Source organism: Dendropsophus ebraccatus, chromosome 6 (genome assembly GCF_027789765.1).
Source record: "Dendropsophus ebraccatus isolate aDenEbr1 chromosome 6, aDenEbr1.pat, whole genome shotgun sequence".
Lineage (NCBI taxonomy): Eukaryota > Metazoa > Chordata > Amphibia > Anura > Hylidae > Dendropsophus > Dendropsophus ebraccatus.
The window spans coordinates 8,196,601-8,222,679 of NC_091459.1; the positions used below are offsets into that span (position 1 = coordinate 8,196,601).

Below are 26,079 nucleotides of genomic sequence, written 5' to 3' on the forward strand. Positions count from 1 at the left end.
AGGTCAACAATTCTGACTGAGGTCCTGTGACAGCTCTTTGGTTTTACCCATGTTGGAGACTTGAAATCTGTGTGATCTGTGTGATCTGTCTGATTCTGTGGACAGTTGTTTTTCACACAAGTGATTAGTGAGAACAGGCGGCTTCAGGTCAGGTAACAAGTTGATTGGGAGTGTCTAACTGGTCTGTAAAAGCCAGAACTGCTAATAAATACTAAGGGATCAAATACTTATTTCACTCCATGAAATACAAATCAAATATATATTCCTTAGATTTATTTTCTGGATTTTTTTTTTTTATATTCTGTCTCTCCATGTAAGAATACATCTACCATTAAAAGTATAGAATGATCATGTCTTTATTAGTGGGCAAACAAAGAAAATCAGCAAGGGATCAAATACTTCTTGGACTCACTTTTTTTTTTTTTATAAAAATCCATGTCACAAATCCAAAAAAGATTTCTCTATAGATCGTGCATTAGTAAATTTTAAAGTATTACCATAAAAGAAAAAGTTTTTTTACTCTTGAAAGTGCCGACCAACTTTCCTTATGCATGTTTATTTTATTTGCCATGAATTATTTTTTTTAATTTCTAAATTCTCTACTCAAATTGTGTTTCAAATGTAATCACTTTAAGAGTTTACCAACATTTAAAAAAAAAAAAAAAACTAGCAGCACAGATATAGGCATCTATGCTGTTCATTTTTAGAGGTTATTCACAGGAGGTACCTTTTGCAATGCTATGTGATCCGTCGTCTTCGGTAAAAAGACTTCTTTATTCCAGGCTGACAGTGTCACAGAGGTGGGTCTGTGACACTATCAGCACTAACCCCGCACAGCCTGAGCCAATCCCTGCTCTCTGGCCACCACTGTACCTTCAGCCTGGCCCCTGCTGTCAGTCATTTTGGAGGAGACGGGGCATCAGCCTGAGGATTCAAGTGTGAAAGGAGAGTGGGGCGGGTGCTGACAGTGTCACAGACCCACCTCTGTCAAATCGGCACAGAATGGAGTGGTTTTTTGTTTTGTTTTTTAAACACTAAAGACTACTGATAACAGAGCATTGCAAAAGGTATGCATGCAATTCTCTCATGATCAGCATCTAGGAACTGGCAGCATGGCGATATGCATATCCGTGCTGTCAGTTCTCCCTTAAAGGGGTTATCCAGTGCTACAAAAACATGGCCACTTTCTTTTAGAGACAACACCACTCTGGTCTCCAGTTCAGGTGCAGTTTGCAATTAAGCTCCATTCACATCAATGGAACTGAGCAGCAAAACCCCACCCAATCTGGAGACAAGAGTCGGGCTGTCCCTGGAAGAAAGTGGCCATGTTTTTGTAGTGCTGGAGAATCCCTTTAACATATATTGTAGACCAGGGGTGGGGAACCTTCTGCCCTCCAGCTGTTACAAAACTACAATTCCCATCATGCCTGGGCAGCCGAAGCTTTAGCTTCGGCTGCCCAGGCATGATGGGAATTGTAGTTTTGCAAAAGCTGGAGGGCAGAAGGTTCCCTACCCCTGGTGTAGACTGCCCAGTTTCTTGACCATGAAGAGTAAAAAGCCCGCTCAAGGCTATGTTCAAATGCTGTTTAAACGTCAGTTCCTTGTTGAAGCCGTTGTTTAACACTACCTACGGCCAGAAGTAACTAACATGATCAGTAATTCCGGCCGCAGGTAGCGTTTAAAAGCTGTGTTTATACCTCGTCTGAACAAAGCCTTAAAATAAAATACTAAATAGCAGGAATAATAAGAATCCATTAAAAAAAACACACACACAGCAACAAACAATGACTTCCTAAAATCTTAAAATAATTATTCCGATACCTCAAATCTCTTCTCTTTTTCAACTCCTCTTGAGGAATCGTCCATGGGAGATTCTGAGGTAAACACCGTAACACGTTATTGGAGAACTCTGAGAAATCTACTCCATATTCGGTTAATATTCCTTCGGTCTCTGGTTCAATCTCACCGGCCTGGCCAAGACTCTTCATCAACTTCCTGAAAACAAGGGAAGAGGAGACAGGGACAGACAACTATTAATGGTGACCACCACTGACCTTCATATAAGATACATAAGAGGAGCACATTGCCCCAGCATCTCCAGAGACGTGGCCATTACCTCCCGCAAGTTGACAGCCAAGACACTCCCATACTCTAACTTATAAGAAAAAAAAAAAAAAAAAAAAAAAAAAAAAAAAAAAATCGGTCACATCCCCTCCCCCAAAGAAGTACTTTAGTGCTGCCGAGCACACCACAAATATATAAAACTTGTCCAAAAGGGTCACATCTAACAATTTCCCACACTTTATTAGGTCTTCATTAGAGATGAGCAAACCTCAAGCATGTGAACCCGAACGTTCTGCATTTGATAAGCGGTGGCTGCTGAAGTTGGATACAGCCCTAAGGCTGGGTTCACACTGTTTTTAATCAGTTTTTTTTCATCCGTTTTTTGCAAAAAAAAAAAAACACGGATGAAAAACAGATGCATTTGTGTGCATCTGTTTTGATCAGTTTTTCCATTGCCTTCCATTGTAAAAAAAAAAAAAAAAAAAACAGATCAAAACGGATCCGTTTTTAGCGGACACAAAAACTACTTTTGCGTCTGTAAAAAAAAAAAAACTGATCCGTTTTGATCTTTTTTTACAATGTAGGTCAATGGAAAAACGGATGCACACAAATGCATCAGTTTTTTTTCATCAGTTTTTCATCCTTTTTTTTGCAAAAACGGATGAAAAAAAAAACGAATTGCAAAAACGCAGTGTGAACCTAACCTAAGGCTATGTGGAAAACATGGATATAGTCATTGGCTGTATCCATGTTTTCCAGACAACCTTAAAGCTTTATCCAAGTTCAGCAGCCACTGCCAATCAAATGCAGATTGTTCAGGTTCGGATAGACTCGAACCCGGTTCACTCCTCTCTAGTCTTTATGTTCCAAAGCCTAGACCTTGCTATATAAGCTATCTCCCAAAAACACCAATTCGTATCACAGGCAACAATCCAACATGTTTTAATGTTTATACAAGCTGGAAATAAAGCATGCAATGGTTGTATCAAGAAGAGATCTCAGATTCTTTGCGTCAACCATGAAAACTTTTCACAGTCAGATCCATGCTTAATGAAAAACATTGAATTTTTTTGGGTACGTTTCAATCTTCAGTCAGACCAGAAACAAACGTTTAAAAGACTGTCAGTAGGTTTCTGCTGTTCTCAGGGTAGCATAAACTAGTGACAGAAGCTGAACAGAATGATGGATCACTTACATTGTTCTGTGCAGCTGATCCAGAGATCTCCTCCTGAATAACATGGACAATAAGTAGTCCTCTCCATTATGTGCATGAGCCCAGTAGTCCTGGATATTCATGAGGCAGAAAACTCCGCCCACCACTGCTGAATGGCAGTCATCTGTCAATGAGCAGCTGGAGGGCGGGGAGGGGTGTGGCAAGAATCCTATTCTCCTGCATATTAGGAGAACGGCTGAACAGAATGAAGTAATACAACGATCGGTTCAGCATTTCTATCACTAGTTTATGCTGTCCACATTTGAGGCAGCAAAAACCTAGTAACAGATTCCCTTTAAACTAAAATCCAAGTTGTATTGCAACATCTTTATCATTATACAGTAATTAAACTTCAATTCCATAAAACTGGAAGACCCCCTTAATACTTGTGCATTTTGCATGGGATCTGAAATCTGCTACAAATGTGCAGTTTTGCACTTACAAATTGCTAATCCTATTGTACCAGTTTAAACGAATAGTAACCACTTTTTACTCTCCCCTTTCATCACTGGATGGATGATGAACATTTCAGGAGCGTAATTGAAAAGAGATATGTTGCTGAAACGAGTTACATAAACATAAAGTGTTATTCTAGGAGGGATCAAGTGGAGTGCACAAGTGTATAAGGCTGATGGGACTAGTCGAGACTTATTCATCTCATGTCTTTGTCAAGTCTCAGGTTTTCAAAAAGAAAAAAAAAAAAAAAACCTGGACAGCGTGTCAGCAGTTTACATAAAGTTTGTCATGGGCTTGTAGGATACGGCTGATATGTGATTTCATCCCTTCTTAACGTTCTTGCAGTAAAACATAACATTCCTGCCCAAACAAAAGCTTGTCAAGGAAATTACAGGCGTGAGAGGGGATCTGTATGTCATGATCTAGTTCTCTATGGCCTCACCCAGGTCTATCAAATATAAGATTTTTCCCTAGTACACTTCTACCAATATGTCATATGTTCCACAAATACCAGTTTGTTTAGAATGATCTGCTGTATCGTATGGCTAAACAAATTAGGCTCAAATCTTTATGCTAGACTAGACAAGCAAAATTATACCCCAACAGGTTATTTTGAGAGCGGCCACCTCAAGGATTTCAGCTCCATTAGCTCGCCTGCCATAAACTTATGAATCTAATAGAGTTAGTGGATTAAGACTGAAAAAGGAAACACCGAGCCAAGTCCTGTTTCATGGAAAGAGCGAGAGTCTGTGCTGAAGGACAATTCAAGAAATTGGAGGTTTATATTTAACTTCTAAACCTATAAAGAAAATTGTCCTCAGTGTCAGAACTTGGAACCAGACATTTCTAAATACAATCGAAGATATTCTATTCTTATTATATCAAGCTGGTGTTACAGTATGTATACTTTCACTGGCAGTCAGCTATAGCATAAAGCCTACATTTTTCTGTTGCAGTATTTAGAATAAAAAAAAAAAAATTATATATATTTAATTTTTTTTTTACATATATACACACTTTTGTGATCAAAAGTTTACATACCCCTGCAGGATTTTTGCTCTCTTTTCCTTTCAGAGAATATCAATGTTAATACAAAAACTAGGATGCCTAACGTGCACTCTGCCATCTGCGACATATCAATTCTTTGAGAAGATGGCGGAATGATCGGAAGAAATCCTATTGAATCAATGGGACGGACAGGAATTCGGAGTCCACGGCATGAACTCTGCACTCTTTCATAGTGGGAACATACCCTGAGGGCCCCATTACATGGAGCGATAATTGGCTAATTATCGGTTCGTGTAATAGAGAATGATCAGCCGATGATCGTCTCTTTAGGCTAACAGCTGAATGTAGTATAGAAAAATAAAAGTAATAACTCACCTTACCCCTTCCCTGGTGTCTGCAGCTCTGCACTGACAGGCCGCCGGACGCTCAGCCAGTCACAGAGACAGGCCATGGTCTGAGTGGCCTGTCAGTGCAGGAAAGGCAGAGTTGCAGACACCAGAGAATGTGGTAAGGAGAGTTATTACTCTATTTTATATGAATGGTAAGGGCTGCTTGGACATTGCCAAAGATGTCCGTGCAGGCCTTGCTGCCTGATAGCCGGCCTGTCTAATTGCTCAGTAAACGAGTGCCACTCTAGCTCATCTAATTGGACCCCAACACTGCAGGACCCTGTAAAAGACCCAGAGCTTTCAGCTCTGGGTATTTTTTTTTCCTTAAAGCGTAACTGTCTTTTTTTTATTGCAGAAATCAGTAGTATAAGCGATTTTAAGAAACTCTGTAATAGGTTTTATCAGCCAAAAAAGCGTCCTTCTGTACTCAAGAAGCAATCTCCCAGCCTCCACAAGTCTTCATTACAGAGAAGCCAGTGAAGACGGGTTCTGCTCTCTCCATTCTATCTTTATGGAGGGGGGAGGGGCTGGGGGAGATGAGGGAGCAGGAAGAGGTGACATGAAGGTCAGCTGTTTGTAGACTGTCTGGGCACCTAAAATGCAGGATTCTGGGGTCAGAAAGGGCAGGATTCTGGGGTCAGAAAGGTCAGTGCTTATCTATGAACTTACTGAGAAGATTGCAGGGTGTTGTGCTGTGCAGGACTGCTCCGTGCTCACTCACTCCTAACAGCCCCTCCCCTCTCCATAGCCACATAATGGAGACAGAAATCCTGCTGCTTCTGATGTGAGGGGGGGAGGCTGGGAGATTGCTTTTTCAGTCCAGAAGGAAACTCTTTTGGTTTATAAAACCTATTACAGAGTTATTTAAAATCGCTTGAACTGTTGATATTTAATGTTTTTAAAAAAAAAAATGGCCCTGAAATGACAGTTACGCTTTAAGGCAGTTGTCAAACAGCATTTTGCCAATCTTTATGATTTTTCTAAGCTTTTTTCCCATTTTCAGCAGCGAGATAATATATTAAAAGGGGTTACCCTGGTAAAGGTCGATCTGTTGCTGGCAGTGACAAGAGGGAGTCTCCTAATAGAACTCCCCACTTCTGAGATCATAGTAGTGGCAGCCATGGCAAATTACTTGCTGCAGAGTCGGGGGGGGGAGGGAGGCGACTGTAGTGAGGACCTGGGTTGTGACGTTTCCCCTTCTCTTGTCTCCAGATTTTATTTTTTTTGGGGGGGGGGGGGGGGGGGGGGGGGTTCAAACTCACTTCCATTGAAGTGAATCAAGATTAATTGCAAACCACACCTGAACTGGAGACGAGCGGGGAGAAAGTGGCCATGTTTTGTAGTGCTAGATATCCCCTTTAAAAAAAGACCTCACACACAATTCACTGTGATTGGAATTGAGAACCCAAATTTATATAAAAGTAAATACATTTAAAAAAAAGTATAACTTTTTAATGGATGACATAAGCCACAATATAGCATTGCAGGCTTGGCTTTAACTGAGGGCCACAAGTCAGCTAGTTTCTTTTATAGAGAAAAAGATAAATGGAATAGAAATAACCTTCAGAAAAAAAGTGAAAAAAAAAAACAAACTTGGATTTCTGCACTTGCATTTTTATACTGTTTTAGCATATTTACGTATCTACAAGCTCCTGCTTCTACAGAAATAGCATTTAAGTAACAGCAATAAAAGTTCCCTCTTTACCCGGTTGAAGTACTACTACTTGTAAAAACGTGAGATTGGTTGCCGTTAAAGACTCCCAGCCGTCCACATTGTGTTTGTGAGGGCAACAAGATGAATCACTACAAAATGAGAACGAGTCTACAGACGGTAATAAAGCGAATTTCTATATTAAAAACGAGAAATTAGAAAGGCTCCCAAAGGCTTCCGATACAGAAGAACTCAATGGACCAATTCCAAAGTGATTGTAGAAGTGGCATTAACTGATTTTTAAGTGCAAACAAATATATCGCATGGACGGCTAATGTAATATACTGTATATTCTTATGTTTACTTTCGTTTGACAAAAGTTGTTCATGCCAATGTGAAAAAAAATATACCAAAAGTTTTTAATTTATTGGGGGCTCTATGTTTAGACCCCCATCAATACAGCTGGAAGAAGCGTGCAACTGAGCATTTTGCTCGCTGCCTTTTTCCATCTTCTTGCAGTAGTGCTCCATAAACTGACAATACAGCTGATCCCCTGCAGTGAGATGGGAGAGGAAAGCTTAAGGGGTACTCCGGCAAAAATATATAATTTTTTTCAAATCAACTGGTCGCAGAAAGTTATACAGATTTGCTTTTTCTAAATAAAAATCTTTGTCTTCCCATACTTCTCTGCTGCTGTATGTCCTGCAGAAAGTGGTGTATTCCTCCCAGTCTGACAGTGCTCTCTGCTGCCACCTCTGTCCATGCCAGGAACTGTCCAGAGCAGGGGGGGTTTCTATGGGGATTTGCTACCAATTTGGACAGTTCCTGATCTGGACAGAGGTGGCAGCAGAGAGCACTGTCCAACTGGAAAGAATACACCACTTCCTGCAGGACATACAGCAGCTAATAAGTACTGGAAAACTTGAGATTTTTAAATAGAAGCAAATTACAAGTCTATATAATTTTGTGGAAGCAGTTTATTTGAAAGATTTTTGCCGGATCGCCCCTTCAACATAATAATCAGTAGGAGGCTGAACACCCAGACTGCAACCAAACAAATTCTTCATACATCTGCATAAAATACTATTTTTTTTTAAGGGACATTGACAAATATATATTGATTTTTGAACACTAAAAAGGAACATTTACATTTGTATGCACAATTTGCTCATGGTGCTTCATTCACAATGATGCCTGTTCAGCGCCTCAAACTTCCAGTGAACCAGCCGGTAGAGAAGCCACGAATCCCTCTTGTGATTTGAGCAAATCGTGATTTTTTCTGGGTTTTACTGATGTTTTCTAAGGTTTATTAGCCGCACCCAAGGTGCTTCCTCTGAGCAACCTTTAACCCAGCAATTACATGCGCGTCGGATCCACTTACTTTTCCTAATCATCATGGTAATTATTATTCTTTCCTCTCTTCTCAGATTCTCAGTGCAGCTGTGACAAGCAGGTCGGCCTTTCTTTAGGATCACAAGGCTTTTTTCCTTCCAATTGGCCGATTGTGCAGGGTTACACTTATTTTCTCCTTGTTCTCAGAACAAAGAGCCCCTGAACTAGTCTATGTACTTGGCTGCAATACAGGTCCCTTCACTGGGTATTCCATGTGCAAAACGCAGGTGATGCTTAAAGGGGAACTCCAGGTAGAGGTTAAAAAAAAAAAAAAAAAAAACTTCTGCAGAAGCGTAACGCATCACTTATCTATCCCAGTTTTGAAACTACAAAAAAAATCAATTTGTTTTGGTGGGTTTGGTTCTGTATTGTGTTTGTTTACTTCCTGGTTCAGCAGTTCCCACAATGCAGTACTGGTTCCAGAATGCAATGCTTTCCCTCAGCTGTTCATCACAGTCCACAGTCCTTGCAGCAGCTGCTTCTTGCCGGTCAGAGATGGCGAGTCATTTAGGGGATTGGGGAATCCAGCTATGCCTCCTATGACATCACGCCCTGCCCCCTGTCTGCATCATCAGCCTGTGCGCAGCAAACACACAATGTGATACAGAGGCATGGAAGATTTGTCCCCTAAGGTGGGAGAGCAGAAGGAGCAGGAGACCATGTATACAGAGGCATGGAATACTTGTCTAAGGTGGGAGAGCAGCGGAAGCAGGAGAATGAATTGGCACAGGGGCCATTTTTCTTCACTTCCTCAGCTACCAGTGTGACAGAACTGTACAGATACGGTAATACATTGTATAGACACATCTATATAACTTTTAATATATATAATAATTTTTTTTCCTTAAAAAATCATCATGAGCAAACATTTTTTTTTGCACAGATAAATGAAGTCGCAACAGCACCAAAAGTTCTCGTTAGGTTGCAATAATCTAACAAACAGGATGAAGGGAGACTGCTCCAGACTCCAGATGACCAGTCTCAGGTGTAAGTTCAATATTTGGTGGAGTACGGAAATATGTATTAACGGAGAAATCCACCAGGGGTGGAACTGAAAAGCCAATATGCTTATCGGTCCCCAAACCCACGCACAGGCCGCATCACATAGCCGGTGGGGAGTTCAGAAGACAGCCAGTGGGATCCAAAAGTGGCTAACAACTCTGTGCGGGCAATGGGACAGGTGACTTATTTCCCCCACCCATAATGATTTTTTACTTCTCGGCCAGACTTCCTTTCATAATGCACATAGGGAAAGCACATGGGACAGGATATGCACATCTCAAGCATGCATAAATCTGAACGTTGAATACCAGTGGCTGCGAAATTGGATACAGCCTAGAGCCATGTTCACATCATTTTATTTCTACTTGTTTCCCGGGCACATTTGGGTGGTGCAAGCAATCCAGTTAACCGTTGAACTCTATGCAATGTACGGCCACCATAACGGCCATAGTGTCCACAGAGCAGAATGGCCATTCTGCACGCAACTGGAAATGATTGACTTGTCAATTTACGCGGCCGTACCAAAAGTCGCTTATTGTTCCCATAGGGTTCAATGCAATACATTTTAAGGCAAGAACGGACGTTCTTGTTTAAAAATAAACACTGTGTGAACATGGCCTATAGCTGTATTCAAGTTTTCAAGGATTCCCAAGGGCCGCATCTAACTTCTTCAGCCACTGTAATTAAAATGCAGAACAATCGGCCTCGAGCATGTACAAGTTGGGCTCATCTCTAGTCCTTAAAGCTAATGTTAAAATCTTTATTTCTGTACTTCTACCAGCTACTGAGGGATTAGTGTATTGTTATAGGATTAACCCTTTGAGGACCAGGCCCAAAATGACCCAGTGGACCGCGCAAATTTTGATCTTAGTGCTTTCGTTTTTCCCTCCTCCCCTTCTAAGAGCTCCAGCACTCTCAGTTTTCTATCTACAAGCCATGTAAGTGCTTGTTTTTTACAGGAATAGTTGTACTGTGTAATGGCGTCATTCATTTTACCATAACATGTATGATGGAATTCCAAATATATTATTTATGAAGATATAAATAGGTGAAATCGTAAGAAAGAATGCAATATGGTAACGTTTGGGGGGTCCCTGTGTCTACGTAATGCACTATATGGTAACAGCGACATGACACTATTATTCTATAGGTCAGTCCGAACACAACCGTATGCAGGTTACACAGATTCTCTAATGTTATATATATTTTTTTTTTATGAAATCCTTTTTTTTGGCAATTAAATATTAATAAAATGGGCCTATTGTGACGCTTATAACGGTTTTATTTTTTCACCTATGGGGCTGTATGGGGTGTCATTTTTTCCGCCATGATCTCTAGTTTTTATTAATACCATATTTGTGAAGATCAGACGTTTTGATCACTTTTTATTGATTTTTTTTAATATATAATGTAACATAAAAAAATCGGTAATCTGCGCACTTTTCCCCTCTTTTCGTGTACGCCGTTTACCGGTCGCAATGACGCTTGTTATATTTTAATAGATCGGACAATTACGCACGCTATGGTATATTTTATCTTTATCTATTTATTCATTTTTATATGTTTTATTTATATTATGGGAAAGGGGGGTGATTTAGACTTTTATTGGGGGAGGGGTTTTGGGGTAGTGTAATAGTGTTTTGAACTTTTTTTTTTTTTACACTTTTGAAGTCCCTTTGGGGGACTTGTACATACAGTACTTTGATTTATACACTGATGAATGCTATGCCATAGGCATAGCATTGATCAGTGTTATCGGCGATCTGCTCATTGAGCCTGCCTGTGCAGGCTCAGTGTAGCAGATCGCCGATCGGACCGCATGGAGGCAGGTAAGAGACCTCCAGCAGTCCGTTTCAACGATCGGGACCCCCGCAGTCACACTGCGGGGGTCCCGATCAGTAAGTGACAGGGGACTCCCCCCGTCACTTACACTTAAACGCTGCGGTCGCGCCGCGATCGCGGCGTTTAAGGGGTTAATGACACGCGGCAGCGCGATCGCTGCAGCGTGTCATTACCGGTGAGGTCCCGGCTGCTCACTGCAGCCGGCCCCCACCTCCTATGAAGCACGCTCCGCTCCGGAGCGCGCTTCATAGCGGGAATAACACCCATGACGTAAGGTTACGTCATGGGTCGTCTGGGGACAGACTTCCATGACGTAACCCTACGTCCAGGGTCGTCTAGGGGTTAAAAAAAAAAGTCAAACAGGGTTAACCTAATTAGAAAGTAACAACCTCTCGATAAGTAAAATAAATCAAAAAAATATACCAATGTAACCATTAAACACATAGAACCATTAATTTTTGTTAAGTACATGAAGACGCTCTTACCCTTCAGCAAAATTGCTGTCCGCTCTCCAGTCAGTAATACGGCATATGAAAAGCGTGCTTGCAAAATCTTGAGGTCGGATTAAGAATTCTGCAGGGCAGTCTGCGAGGGGGACATATATCCGCGGGAGCCGATGGTCAACGGGTGAAAACAGGGCAAACTTTTTGGCAAGATCCCCATTCTTGTCATTCAATGGTTTAATGAAGCCGGTGGCAGCTCGGGAATGTTTTTTCTCCAATATGTAAACAACCTATTATAAAAACAATAAGACATAAAAAGATCTACGTCACGCTCGCCCGATAAGACAGCAGGGCATGGGTAAGGCACAGAAGAGCATCCATGGTCAATATGTCTATGCACAGCAGCCTTCCAATGACCTACTGTTTATAGATCTGGTGAATCAGTCCGGCATGGGCCACTGGTGCAGGGATATAGTTACAATCAGCCCACCCCCCCCTCCTCCCCCAATTGAAACCGGAGGGGTAGTATTACCGATTCCTAGCATCACAACTGTAACATTTAATGCCATGACAGCAAATACAATCAAGCATTTGCTTCAGATCTTCACATTTAAAGCCATTCCAGACTATAATCTCCAGATGGATGATCCTAACCAGTGCTGCATACTCTAAGGCCTCTATTACACGGAGCGATATATTATCGCTTTTTTTGTAATTGAGACAACGATCAGCCAATGACAACGATCAGCTGATCGTCTCTTTAGGTCCAGTGCCTTTGCCCATCCTACAAATTATGTAATTCCATTACAAGCCTAATTCATTTTTTTAAACTTAAATGCGACCTCATTGCATCTGTCAAAGGTCCTACGGGTGGAGTCACTCAGTCCTTACATGAACCCCTTACCTTTGCAGTTTTCTGAAGCCCATCATCTTTTTGGCTCTGGTGCGTTGGATTAGAATTAACTTTGTTTACTTTCTCTTTTTTCGGCTTTTCTTTAATTTCTGTATTGAAAGTAAAAAAAAATTACCTAAAATCACTCTGTACTGTATTGAAGAATTTATATTTAAATAAAAGATTCTCAAAAGTAGGTCACACTTTGAAGAGACAATATCTCTTTCCATATCAGGACCTTCTTGAGCTTCTATTCTGGATATTACATATCTTACCTGTATAAATGATTCCTTGGTGGTCTCTCCCCTCAAAAGAGGCATGTTATCGATGGTGGACAGTGCCATCTGGGTTGGGCTTTACTGCCATCATGCCCCATCTCCCCTTCTACATCAGCATTATAAGCCCCACCCCCTTTGACATCAAAACTGTCTAGTTGGAGGATTTCTGTAAGTTCACTAAACGTTCGGTTGAGATGTTCCGTTGAGGTCATGAAGGGGGCAGGGCCTGTGCAGCAATTATGTCATGAGGGGCAGGGCTTATGGCGCCTATGTAGGTTGGGAGATGGGGCACGATGACAGTAAATCCCTACCCATATGGCACTGTCCACAAACGATAACATGCATTTTTGGGCAGAGTCCATCAAAAAATCCTTTATACGGTAAGAAATGAAGTGTCCAGAATATAAGCTTAAAGGGGTACTCCGGGCTGGGGTTATTTTTCTTGTACGGCTGGGGAAGAGGTGGAAAGAGGCCGCTGGTCACTTACCTCCCTGGTTTCCAGATCGTGCCGCCACGGTCTCCGGTCCCGCTGCGGCTTGATACGTGACGTCTCAAGGCAGCTCAGCTATTCAGCAGCCGAGGCAGCACTCCACTACCACTGCTGAGCTGCCTTGAGAAGTCATGTCTCAAGGCAGGAAGCGGCTGCCGGACGAGAGAATGGGGCGGTGCGATCCGGGACCCGGCGAGGTAACTGACTGCCTCTATTTCCACCCCTTCCCCGGCCGTACAATAAAAACACCAGTCTGGAGTACCTCTTTAAGAAGGTGCTGAACTCCTGATATGGAAAGGGAGGCGTGGGGGGGGGGGGGGAGGGGGAGACTATCACTTTAAAAAGAAAGCATCGAAGCCGAAATACTCCTTTAAACAGTTTTTATACAGGTAGACCAACACTGCAGGAAATAAAGCACCATGAGAATGGAATTGCCGTAAGTTGTATAGTATCACTTAAAATTATAAAGACTAAAAAAAAATGTGAAGAAAGTAGAACACAAGTTACATTACAACATATACAACGCAGTACAAATATCTGTAATATGTCCATTGATTTCAAAAGCTCTTAGCCATGTTCGATGACTGAGGCAAAGCAAAGGCCATGTCCTTACACTATCTAATCCATGAAGCCAAAGTAAGCATCCGAATGGGGCTACACCTCCTTCAAAACAAAGCTCATCAAATGAATTCACATGTTCCACTAGAGAGCCAGACACTTAGTAAGACTCGGGACTTCTCTGCCAAATGGTGTAAACTACCTTTGTAGTCATAGAATCATCTGAACTCATCTCTATCGGGTTACGGCAGAGTTTGGGAAAAACAGCCTCTCCTGTATAAGCTTTTTAATAGATAAAGACAACATTACACACTTAACCTTAGCTCTTTTACAAGTAGTGCTTAAAGATTTCCAAACCCCGCCATTGTGTTTTTCAGTACTGGAAAGAAGCCTTTCAAAACATGGCTGCCAGGCCTACCGGAGCCTCACGGATCATGCATGCATAACATTCAAAGAGAAAGGAGACATGAACACAGTCACTAAACATTTCCACACTAGAGAATATGAAATTAGGGGGTGAAACCACTGCAGGTTATTTCGAGGGCCCACACAAAGTCTAAGGGCACGTGTACATTGGCAAACCAAAACCCTGCGTGCCAAGATGCACCAAACCATACTCTGAGCAACAGTCAGTCTGCGGATGCCTGAAGCTCCCATGGACTTTAACGAGAGCTCTAGAGCAGGGATGGGGAAGCATCGGTCTTCCTTCCAGCTGCTGCAAAACTACAATTCCCATCAAGCTTGGTCAGCCAAAGCTTTAGCTCTCCAGGCATGATGGAAACTGTAGTTTTGTAACGGCTGAAGGTTCCCCATTCCGGCTCTAGAGCCTAACTGCACAGAAAAGTAGTAACATGTCAATTTTTTTTTCGTGGTTTCACAGCGTCAAAGTGGAAGTGGGAATTTACATAATTGTATGAACAGGTTTTAAAGGGTATGTTCTAATGAAGTACCTTGACACAGTGGGGAAATTACTGTTATTTTGTACAGAGTTTGAGGTGGTGTTTCTCCCCCCCCCCCCCCCCCCCCCCAAAATTGGCTTTTTAGGAATTATTCAGAGAAACATAACTACTTTCTTCCAGAGAAAGAACCATTTTTGCCGCCAGTTTGGTCGCAGGTTTTGTAACTTTGTTCCATTGAAGTGAATGGAGCTTCATTGCACACCACACCTGACCTTGAGACAAAAGCGGTGCCGGCTCTGGAAGAAAGTGGCCGTGTTTTTCCAAAGCTGTGCCTAGAAAAAAAAAAAAAAAGACACCTCTTATCTGTCTGGCTGCTCCTGTATCCTACCGTTATTACTGCCCCTCCTTCTCAGATGTCACTACTGTTGGATTTTCTTTTTAAATTAATTTTTATTTGGTGTGAGAATTTTTATTCTTATGGGAAGATGGGTAGTCTTATACGGAATGGAATTTTTTTTTTTTTTTTTATTATTAATTTTTTTTTACACCTAAAGCTATCCTATGAAACAAAAGGAGCGGTATGGAAGAGGTCAGAAACAATAGTATCAGTCTTACAACTCTAAAGGCTAATTATCCAAGAGCGGATATGCTTCATCCACAAATATTAGAAGGTACAGCCGAGTCGCATCAATATTAGCTAATCACAAACTAACAAGATCAATACAGTTTATTTTTAAACAAAAGTTCTTTTGTTCTGTGCAATCGTAGTGTATTAAAAGCACCACCCTTCTTTTTATAGTGTACTTTGATTCTGGCAGCTTATACCATACTATTGCGTATAGTGATCTCCTGACCTTTTAGAAGTGAAAGGCTAAGTGGAATAATCTAATATATGTAAAGCGGAAACTGTAATTATAACATTCTACTACTGATTTGAACACACACTTAAACACTGATAGATGTATAAAGTAGAAACACAGTGTAACACAGCCCTACGAACAGACACGTTTGCCAGCCGCAGCCAAACACGTTTGTTCTGGTAGAAGGTGTGCCTGGGGCTGTTATCTGGCAGCTGACGACCTATTATGTCTGTGTGGTATGAGGCCATCCGTAATTGGGCAATCCCATACCCCCCTGGCACCTCTGCGTTTCCTAGGTGGCATGCTGCCCAAGGTGCGGCCACTTCATTGTTCCTGCATTGTGTATATACCATCTCTGCTGGAGTCCTTCCAGATCTACGAAAATTAATTTATTACAGACACAGAAGCAACAGGCAGGACGGAGAACGAACGAACCCAAAGGGGCTTTACCAGAGAAACTTAGAGGAAATTATGTAATCTGCCCCAGCGAGCACAGGATGCTTACAATAAATGGATATCTGATCTGTCAAATATTGTAACTCCGGGAAGGCTGCAGCACATCCTCAGCATTTACAGACTTACACATGTAGCACAACACAAAATGTCATTTTCCACTATATCCCATCACAATGTAAACTGGAAGCCACCCAACGTGCTTGGATTTCTGGGAAGGGTAAAAAAGCAACTGATTAACGAGAGTACGCTTGTAAAACATTAGGGGTCACCCGTCAACCAAGCCTCAGAACTCTATATACTGTATGACTCTGGATGGAAACGCTGGGAAATTAGAGTTGCACATTTCTAACTCACTTTGTAGCTTGCGCTCTTATGCTACTGTAAAATGCATTAGTTTAGGTTATTATACTGCCATTATGTATAGCACTCTTAAAGGGGTACTCCAGTGAAAAACTGTTTCAAATCAACTTGTAATTTCCTTTTTTAAAATCTCCAGTCTTCCAGTACTTATTAGCTGCTGTATGTCCTGCAGGAAGTGGTGTATTCTTTCCAGTCTGACAGTGCTCTCTGCTGCCACCTCTGTCCATGTCAGGAACTGTCCAAAGCAGTAGCAAATCCTTATAGAAAATCTCTCCTGCTCTGGACAGTTCCTGACATGGACAGAGGTGGCAGCAGAGAACTGACAACACACACACACGCTGATCAGTACTGGAAAAATGGACTTTTTTTAAATACATGAAAATTACAAGTGTATATAGCTTTCAAAAACCAAGAAAAAGTACCCCTTTGAGGAGCTTTAACTTCAGTTCAACAACAAACCTGTTGTAATGCATTCATATGGGGCAAAAAAAAAAAAAAAAAAAAAAGGGAACCTTTAATTTTGCTATTGATTGGAAAACAATGAGAGGGGGGGGGGGGGGGGGAAGCCAAGACACAGAAAAAAACTTCAGTGTGGAAAATCTTCACTGAAACAAACTGAACCACATGAGATTCCACGCTACTGAAATAGTACATGCCCTTACACTTCTCCGAAAGTGACTATATATTAGGCAGAGGTAATTACTATTCTTGATTAGGGTTACACTTTGTATACGGGGATGAAAGTTCTATATGCAGGTTTCTTTTTTTGCATTAAAGGAAAAGTCTGGCGAAAATTTTTATTAAAGTACTGTATTACCCCCCAAAAGTTATACAAATCCCTAATATACACTTATGGGAAACGCACATAAAAAAAAGTGCTTTTTTTTCCTGCACTTACTCCTGGATAAAATGTCACTTCCTGGATAACATGGTGATGTCACTTCCTGGATAACATGGTGATGTCACTTCCTGGATAACATGGTGATGTCACTTCCTGGATAACATGGTGATGTCACTTCCTGGATAACATGGTGATGTCACTTCCTGGATAACATGGTGATGTCACTTCCTGGATAACATGGTGATGTCACTTCCTGGATAACATGGTGATGTCACTTCCTGGATAACATGGTGATGTCACTTCCTGGATAACATGGTGATGTCACTTCCTGGATAACATGGTGATGTCACTTCCTGGATAACATGGTGATGTCACTTCCTGGATAACATGGTGATGTCACTTCCTGGATAACATGGTGATGTCACTTCCTGGATAACATGGTGATGTCACTTCCTGGATAACATGGTGATGTCACTTCCTGGATAACATGGTGATGTCACTTCCCGGCTCCCAGAGCTGCAGAGGATGATGGCAGAGGGATGCTCAGTGTCCCTCCAGTGCCCTGTGTCCCTCAGTGTCCCCCTGCCATCATCCTCTGCAGCAGCCACAGCCCGCACAGCTCTGGGAGCCGGGCTGTGACATCATCATGTTATCCAGGAAGTGAGGCCTTGATGCAGTAGTAAGTGCAGGGGAAAAAAAAGCATTTCCCATAATAAGTGTATATTTGGGATTTGTACAACTTTTGGGGGGCAATACAATACTTTAAGATTCTCGGTGGAACTCCTTTAAGAGTCTGCTTGGGTAAATAAACATTTACCCAAGCAGACGCTTAAAGGTAGTCCACCGAAAATTGACAAAAAAATAAAAATAAAAAATAAAATAAATAAATAAAGATCACTCAGAACAGGATCCATGCAGAAACAGCGTATGGGCGCTCTGTACCAGACTTTCAATTGTAAATAAATTACAAATCTTTTAATGCGCTGAAGTTTTAATGTTTCCTTGTAATACTAAAGTGAATAGAGTTACTTCAAAAGTCAGATTTATGTACAAGTGCTTTAGATACTATTCAGTGCAGGGGAAACTGCGATTCAAGGAGCTTTTCCCCCTTTGACTTTTCTAAAGATATCACAATCTCATAATTTATTGTAACATGAAGAGACAAATACCTGAAAGTCGGGATTTGCTGGGAGGCCCAGATTCTGGCCGAGAAGCTTCCACCCTGAATACTTTGCCAAAACCAAGAGTTCAGGCTGACATGAGCACAGGATATATAAGTGATCCAAAGAGAAAAGCTTCTGGACGAGCTTTTCCAAAGAAACGCCAGGGATAATTAAGATGTATAGGATGGTTACGTGGATGTGACTAGTAACCTGGAGCAATTGTGCTTGGCTGTAACTTGTGACTACACCAGCTGTATGTAGTGCAAGGACAAGACCTCAGCGGTGAACAGATGTGCAATGAATACCCATACACTCACAGCAAATCTTTCCACATTTGTTATACAAAAGCGATCTGGTTATTAGCAAATTATATATATTCTATTACTGGGATTAAGGGGAATTTGACAAGCTATACCAAAATGCAGAATTTTATTTTTGCTCTTTTACATTTTTATTTTATTTTTAAACTTTTTTGGGGGGAAGGGGCTTTTATAGGGGATTAACATTTAAAGGGGGAATTCTGGCCACAAGCATTTTTTTCCCCAAACAGCAGGGGCACGGGGACAGATATAATAAATACTCCCCGTACCTCTCAAGCATGGCTCTGGGACCCCAGGATCATCATCCCAGCAGACATCACGACCCAGCTGATTGACAGCCCGCTCTGCCAGTCAGTGACTGGAATGTACACCACTGCAGTCACAGATTGGCTGAGTGGGCTGGCCATTAGCTAGAATGAGCATCATAAAAAAAAAATTTCCCAAGGTCGGTCAGGCAGCGCATCGTCGGGAGAGGTACGCAATGCATGATTGTCATTTTCTGCCCTGCCACCTTACAGAAGTTATGGCCGGATGTTTTAGAGTCCCCCCAGGGTCGCTAACTGGACATAAAAGGAGTAGGGTGTCTGGCCAACATGGAAAATGCCAAGAGCTTAAGTGGTTAATGGTGGACACCAGTGTGATCACTGATGTCTGTCATTAAAAGGGGTGCTCAAGCCATGAGAATTTTTTATATAAAATTCTGCCCTTTAGTAGTCACAGAATGCACGACTGTTCCAAATGAGCAGACTTCCATATTTTCACCAGATTAAATATTTCTTAAAAACAGTAAGACAGAGCTGAATAAAAGGAGCTGGGGGAACGATCAGAAGATTTGTATGCTGTTTTCCTTTAAAGCGCAGGAGTGACTGATTGAAGTTACTTAACAGGTCTGTTTTTTTAAACCTTTTATGTGATTAGGTCTCGCTTTGTTCAAATAGTTAGTAAAACGCCACTAGAATTGTAAGTACAGCGACCTTTCAGATTTTTTTTTTTTAAACAAGTTGCAAAAAGTCAACCAGGATTTTAGTTTTCTTCATTTTAAGAAACCACATTCTGTCTTATGCTAGAGTCATCTATCAGAGTACAGCAAATTAGCAGGCGCTGCAAAGTCAGCTTTCCAAGACCCATCTTTATGTATTGGACTTCTGACGAAAAGGAGATTAAACTCCCTTTTACTGAAAGTTGATCTGCAAGGAGATTGAGTGTTTGTGGGCTTCCGTAATAGCAGGAAAAAAGGTCCATGTTCAATTTAAAAATCACATCTGCGCGGCAGGATGGAAAGTGATGTTATACACTGTGACTTGGGGGGGGGGGGGGGGGGGGTTCTGGGAGTCTGAGCAGCTTTGTGAATCCATGACCCTTGTCTCATCAGGCCTATACAAACGCAACATCTACAAATAGACGCTACAGGGTCCGCCACATTGCTGCATTCAAGAGTGAAGCTCTACCTTTAGGTTGTAGGGTATGTTCACACTATGGAACCCGCACGGAGAAGTTCCGGCAGATTCCATGGCTCATACCAGTTCGCTGCGGCGAGCATTTCCGCCAGCTCCATAGACACCATTCTATAGGCAGGCGGATTTCACCAAAATAGCCATGTCCTTTCTTTCGGCGGAACATGGATTCGGCCCAGCCAAAGAATGGTGTCTATGGAGCCGGCGGATAGGCGCGCCACCACAAACTGATACAAGTCACGGAATCCGCCAGAAATTCACCGCGTGGGTTCTGTAGCGTGAACCTACCCTGACCCCTTCCCTCCCAGGCAAGTTTTAGCTTGTGCACTTTTGTCCTTGTGTTTAAAAGGCCATAGCACTTGCATTTTTCACCTACAGACCCATATGAGCCCTTATATTTCGCAACCAACTGTACTTTGCAATGACAGACAATTTTTCAATAAATATTCTGTGAAAAAAAAAGTTAAAACCGCTAGTTTTGGCAATTACAGACGTGACTATAGCAAATACATTTATAAAATTGGAAAGGGTGGGGGATTGGATTTTTTACTGATTAAAAAATAAACTTTTGTAACTTGAAGTCACCCTGGGGGACTTCTATTATAACTGCACTAATCTCTCAGAGGTCAATGCAGTACATATGTACTGCATTGATCTGCTTGATTACTATGGGCTGCTGGAGCCCATAGTAATAGAGTGCCGAGTAGGGATCACCCCAATACCAGCGCTAACCCCCGGCCTGACCAGAAGCATGGATCGCACCTTTGCGATTGTAATACAGGAGGCGAGCATGCCACTAGACCCCAGATTGCAGTAAACACTCTAGGCTAGCTTGGTGCTCGTTTACATGATCAGGATGTCTAATAGCACCCTAATAGCTACATATCCTACCAGGGGCGGATTAACTTTACCATAGGCCCCGGGCTGTTCATCAAGCCTGGGCCCCCCCACCCCGCTGTAACTATGGCGGCACTAGCCTGGCGTTCATAGTACAGGACAGATAATGTCATGATGTCCTGATTTGTGCAAAATTGCCATAAAAAAAAAAAACTGATTTTTTGCAAATCATGGCGAAGTGTAGCCTTTCCTCTTTTCATCTTTCCTCTTAGACTTGCATTATGAGATCGTTCTAAAGTACGCCTCCGACATAACGCTCTTTGTGTGAATTTCAGAGATTAATAGAGTTATTGTCACAAAAACCAGGCAGGCGTATCATTCTATGTAGAGACAAGCACACACTTACCACCATCAGCATTACAGGATAGTCTACTGCAGAAGTCTTCTTCTAGGCCACACTCAAACTGGGCCTCTATAATGAGATCCGGGCTCTTTGATCCTTCCCGTACTTGACGTGAAGCCGACGCATGCTGTGTTCTCTCTTTCAGAGCAGATGCATTGTCAGCATCACTTGCTTCTTGCTTTACGACCTATACCCAATAAAAAACAAATAAATAAGGATTCAGGACATGTCTGCCTGAAAACACTAGTTAAAAGTGTAAGAAAAGCAAGCATTCTAGACTTCATATTTTAATGGCTATTGAGGTAAATCCACTATTATCTTTCTGCCAGTGTTGGTAAATTTCATCCATTGCACAACTTGTACAACACCAGCAAGCATGACGACGTTCAGCCTTAGGGTCCTATTAGACAGGCCGATGTGGGCAAATCTAAATGCTAAGCACTTAACTGCAACAAGGACCCTTCAGGAACAAACTCTACAAACAGTAACTGTTGTTTTCAAGTTTTTTGTTTTATTATTGGCTTAGATGGAGCAAGAGCTTATTAAGATGCAATTGGTACTTACACATGCTAGTAAAAGTTTTTATAATTATATATATATATATATATATATATATATATATATATATATATATATATATATATATATATATATATATATATATATGCATTTATATTATATGCGAAAGAAACCATGGCACTCAGAAGTGGCAAAAAAAAAAACCTTGTGATTTGCCCAAACAGCAACATTTCAAAATCGCAATGAGATTTTTCAAGCAGTGCTTAATAAAGATCTCATCGAGAGGTTAAACATTGCGGTTTTGGCAACGTTTGAAGTATCCGAACTTTTTGAGTGGATGGTGGATTGTACATGGAGAGTTTACCACTGGTGAGGCATCACATACAGTACTGTATAAGACTGCTGGAGTGCAGATACAGTACAGTAGTAGTACAGGCAGCGCACCACCATCTCCCATCTGTTACAATGCTGGGATGGGGGGAGAGATCTGTACAGTAAAGGATGAGTGAGGAGTTAGTGACTACTGTAATATAATTGCTGGTTTTGTTGCATGTTTGTGTATAATGTACAGTATAGTGCTGTTCTGTCCTGTACTGTAGTGGTTATATTGGGCACTATACAATGTAATAAGTATTGTAGGTGATTTGTACTAATGGCTGCTGGAACCAATTAAACACAATTACATTATTTCCACGAAAATATAAATATATATATATATATATATATATATATATATATATATATATATATATATATATATATATATATATATATCTAAATATAAATCTATATAAATCTCTATATCTATATAAATCTCTATATCTATATAAATCTCTATATCTATATAAATCTCTATATCTATATAAATCTCTATATCTATATAAATCTATATCTATATAAATCTATATCTATATAAATCTATATCTATATAAATCTATATCTATATATATATATATATACACACACACACATATATACATACACACACATATATACATACACACACACACACACACACACACACATATACACACACACACACACATATATACACACACACACACACACGTGAGTGTGTACATATGAGTAAGTGAGTGTGTACATGAGTGAGTGAGAGTGTACATATGAGTAAGTGTGTGTACATATGAGTAAGTGTATATGAGTAAGTGTGTGTATGAGTGTGGTATGAAAGATTTATGACTGTTTTTTTACTGACTATGGTAGGGAGGTGTTCTTTTCATTCTGCATTTGGAAAGTCAGCATTGTAATCAATACAGATTAATAGTCAATATTTATTAGTAATAAACCAGAACAGGTGTGTGTTAAATCCAGCCATTGTTTAAAATTACTACCCTGAGTATTTCATTAGTCAGTGGAAAGTTAATGGGTGTCGAGAACCTATTTACAGCTTAAAACGTTTCAAAACCTACGCAGAGCGGCACATGTCGGCTGCCATGTGTGCACGGAACCTGTCCCACCTCAAGGATTCTGGCTGATTGTTTTCAATTCAAAATAGTGGAACATCTCTAAGTAGTAATCCCAAGAGCCTTGAGAGACGCGGTAATTAACACCTAGCCTGGAACCAAGTCAGCTGGCACTCAGACGAGATTCCGCCTAAGACTCAGCTGTCAGAGCAGGAGATTCTGCTGCAGACCCATCCGGCTTTAAATAGGAGATGCTGGTTGCATCGCTTACTCCGAGGAAGTCAAAATGGTGAAAGACCAAGGAAACTTTATTTTAAGCTCAGGAACATTTAGAAGCAGCATTAAGTGTACGCGTTACATTGTGGCACCTGCACTGAAAATGTTAATACATGTCATACATTATATTCTCAAAGTATCTACAGTAAACGCAAAAAAAAAAAAAAAAAAAAAAACGACATTGGTTAGTTCTCTACGTGTAAGGACAATACACATGGCACAGAATGAAAAGACTGTGCCTGAAGTGTCCGCTCTGATCCCCACAACTCTAATCTATTATCTTATAGGAGAATGTCACAGAACTGCTCAAACCGATATATATGCTACAACAAGCAGAGACGGTACAATATACAGAGTAAAACTTTTTTAAAAGATTTGGCTTTATTGTGGTAACCCACAATGTGTTTAACAACCTGAAACGTTCCCACAATAACACCCTGCGCCATTGAAATCTGCAACACTAAAACATAGGAAAGAAATGTATGGATCAACGGGATCTTACCGGAGCTCTCCAAATGCTGAACTACCCTGTCCAGACTGAGCTAAGAGCAGCCACGCTTCCGAGCAGTATCATACTATTACAGCCTATAGGATCCTATAGTGTCAGATAAGCTCAGTAACATACGATTAAATGTACACACAATATGTGCATGTATAAAATATGTATGCTATATCAGCAAGGCCACAGCTTTTAGAGCAGAGTGGTGGGCAGTAACAGACAATGAAAGGAAAAATTGTGATGGGAATAAGAGAAATTAAAATTTTCACTTAAAGTAAATGGGAAGGGGAGCGAGGAGGTATTCCAACATTTCTTGGGAAAGGACACTTGTCCAGGTTGCAGGGCTCCTCTTTCTCTGTACTTTTCCCCAGGTCCCGCACGCTCCAACTTCAGAGTGGCCTGTGACCGCCGCGGCCAGTGATTGGCTGAGTGGCCTGCCAGCTGAGACAGGCCACTATAGCTGGAGCGCACAGACCTGGGGAGAAGCAAAGAGGAAGGGGAGCCCTGCAACCTGGACAGGTAATGTATAACCTAATAGTCCCAGTAAACGAGCACCGATCTAGCAGATAGTCGCTCATTTACAATCGGCCCCCATCGGCCTGTCTAATAGGACCCTAACAGTCAAAAGGCTGAAACTACGACTAGCAGATGCACCTTAAGATCGTTCCCTGTGGCATTGTACAGGCTAAAAATTTTAAAATCCACTGAAAATTTGGGTACTACAAAAAGGTACGTGCCACATAAGAGGATGATCCCCCGATCACAAAGTTGAGATGAAAAATTATTTCCATTTAACCCATTAGTGTATGTGAATAAATCTTTGAGACTGCTTTAGTGATTTTTGCTCTAGTGGAGCGATCACCATGTTAGATACAGATCCAAAGTACTAGTAACTGCATCTCACATAGGCGAATTTAGCAAAAAACGAACACTTTATTCCAGCATGGCACCAATAGCTATTGTCATGCTGGAATAAAGTGTTCCATTTTTGCTAAATCCGCCTGTGTGAGTTGCTGTTACTAGTACTTTGGATCTGGAATTTTTTTGTCCCATTCGGACTCTGGGACGGGTAACTATTGCATCTAGGTTTTTTTTATATTAATGGACTGTGATGACCAGAGGGTCTCAGAGGGGAAGTGCTATAGTAATTTTGTTCTCAGACCACATTAGATACATGGCCAATCCCTAGAATAGCCAGAATGTAATACTACAGTTCCCCAGGAGAGGGAACATACCCCAGCTTTAACCTGCCAAGGAGGAGACTTTTAAAACTATTCAAGTACCTAATAAAAAAAAACAAAAAAAAAAAAAAAAACAAAAAAAAAAAAAAAACCAATCACGTTGTGTACTACACGGTTACAGGTAATACTCTACTAAACAGCATGCTGCGGCACGACTAACCAGCCCAGGCCACTTCCATGCTCCTCATAAACCTTTACTTCACCCGACAGGATGATGAAACACTAAATGAATTGTTACATAAGCCAATTTATAGATCTAAAAGTATGAACTCCATTAACATGTATTCATGAAAAAGATAAGGACTTTGGATAAAAAAAATAAATAAAACAATACATGTGTGCATCCGTTTTGACCAGTTTTTACATTGACTTCTATTGTGAGGATGAAAAAAAAAAAAAAAATCAAAACACATCTTTAGCTTACACAAAAACATGGTTGACCACATTTTCCGCATGGGGGGGGGGGGGGGTCAGGCTGCAAAAACACAAAACAAAAAGGGATTGGAGAATATTTCCTTCAGAAAACGCAAAAAGCAGAAGAGATTTATGATGCAATAGAAATCAGCTTGTCCAGATAAATTAAAGCAACGAAAAAGAGGAGACAAAGCGGATATATAAACTGAAAACACGCAGTTATTGATGGGAGAAGTGACAATACCCAATGACATCAGCGACACTAACTTCCTATACAGCTAAAGAGGATCAGCACGAAACTGAACAACAACGATGGGGCCACCATCTTCAACATGAAACAGTCATGTTCTATAAATAGGATAAGAAATTTCTGGGATATACAAGTAAAAAGGGACGACTACTCGTCTTCCAGGTTTTGACTCATTTCAGGTTTAG

General features: G+C 41.1%; 1 protein-coding gene across 3 annotated transcripts in view; it reads right to left on the bottom strand.

Moving 5' to 3' along the window:
- Positions 1–26,079, bottom strand: part of DIS3L2 (DIS3 like 3'-5' exoribonuclease 2) — a 152,022-nt gene that overhangs the window by 74,084 nt on the left and 51,859 nt on the right. For all 3 annotated transcript variants that reach the window (XM_069974450.1, XM_069974452.1, XM_069974451.1), the window contains 4 exons: positions 21,275–21,458; positions 12,365–12,462; positions 11,503–11,750; positions 1,822–1,995 (listed from right to left, as the gene is read on the bottom strand). In XM_069974450.1, the coding sequence (XP_069830551.1) occupies positions 1,822–1,995; positions 11,503–11,750; positions 12,365–12,462; positions 21,275–21,458 (704 nt within the window). The remainder of the gene's footprint in view (positions 1–1,821; positions 1,996–11,502; positions 11,751–12,364; positions 12,463–21,274; positions 21,459–26,079) is intronic.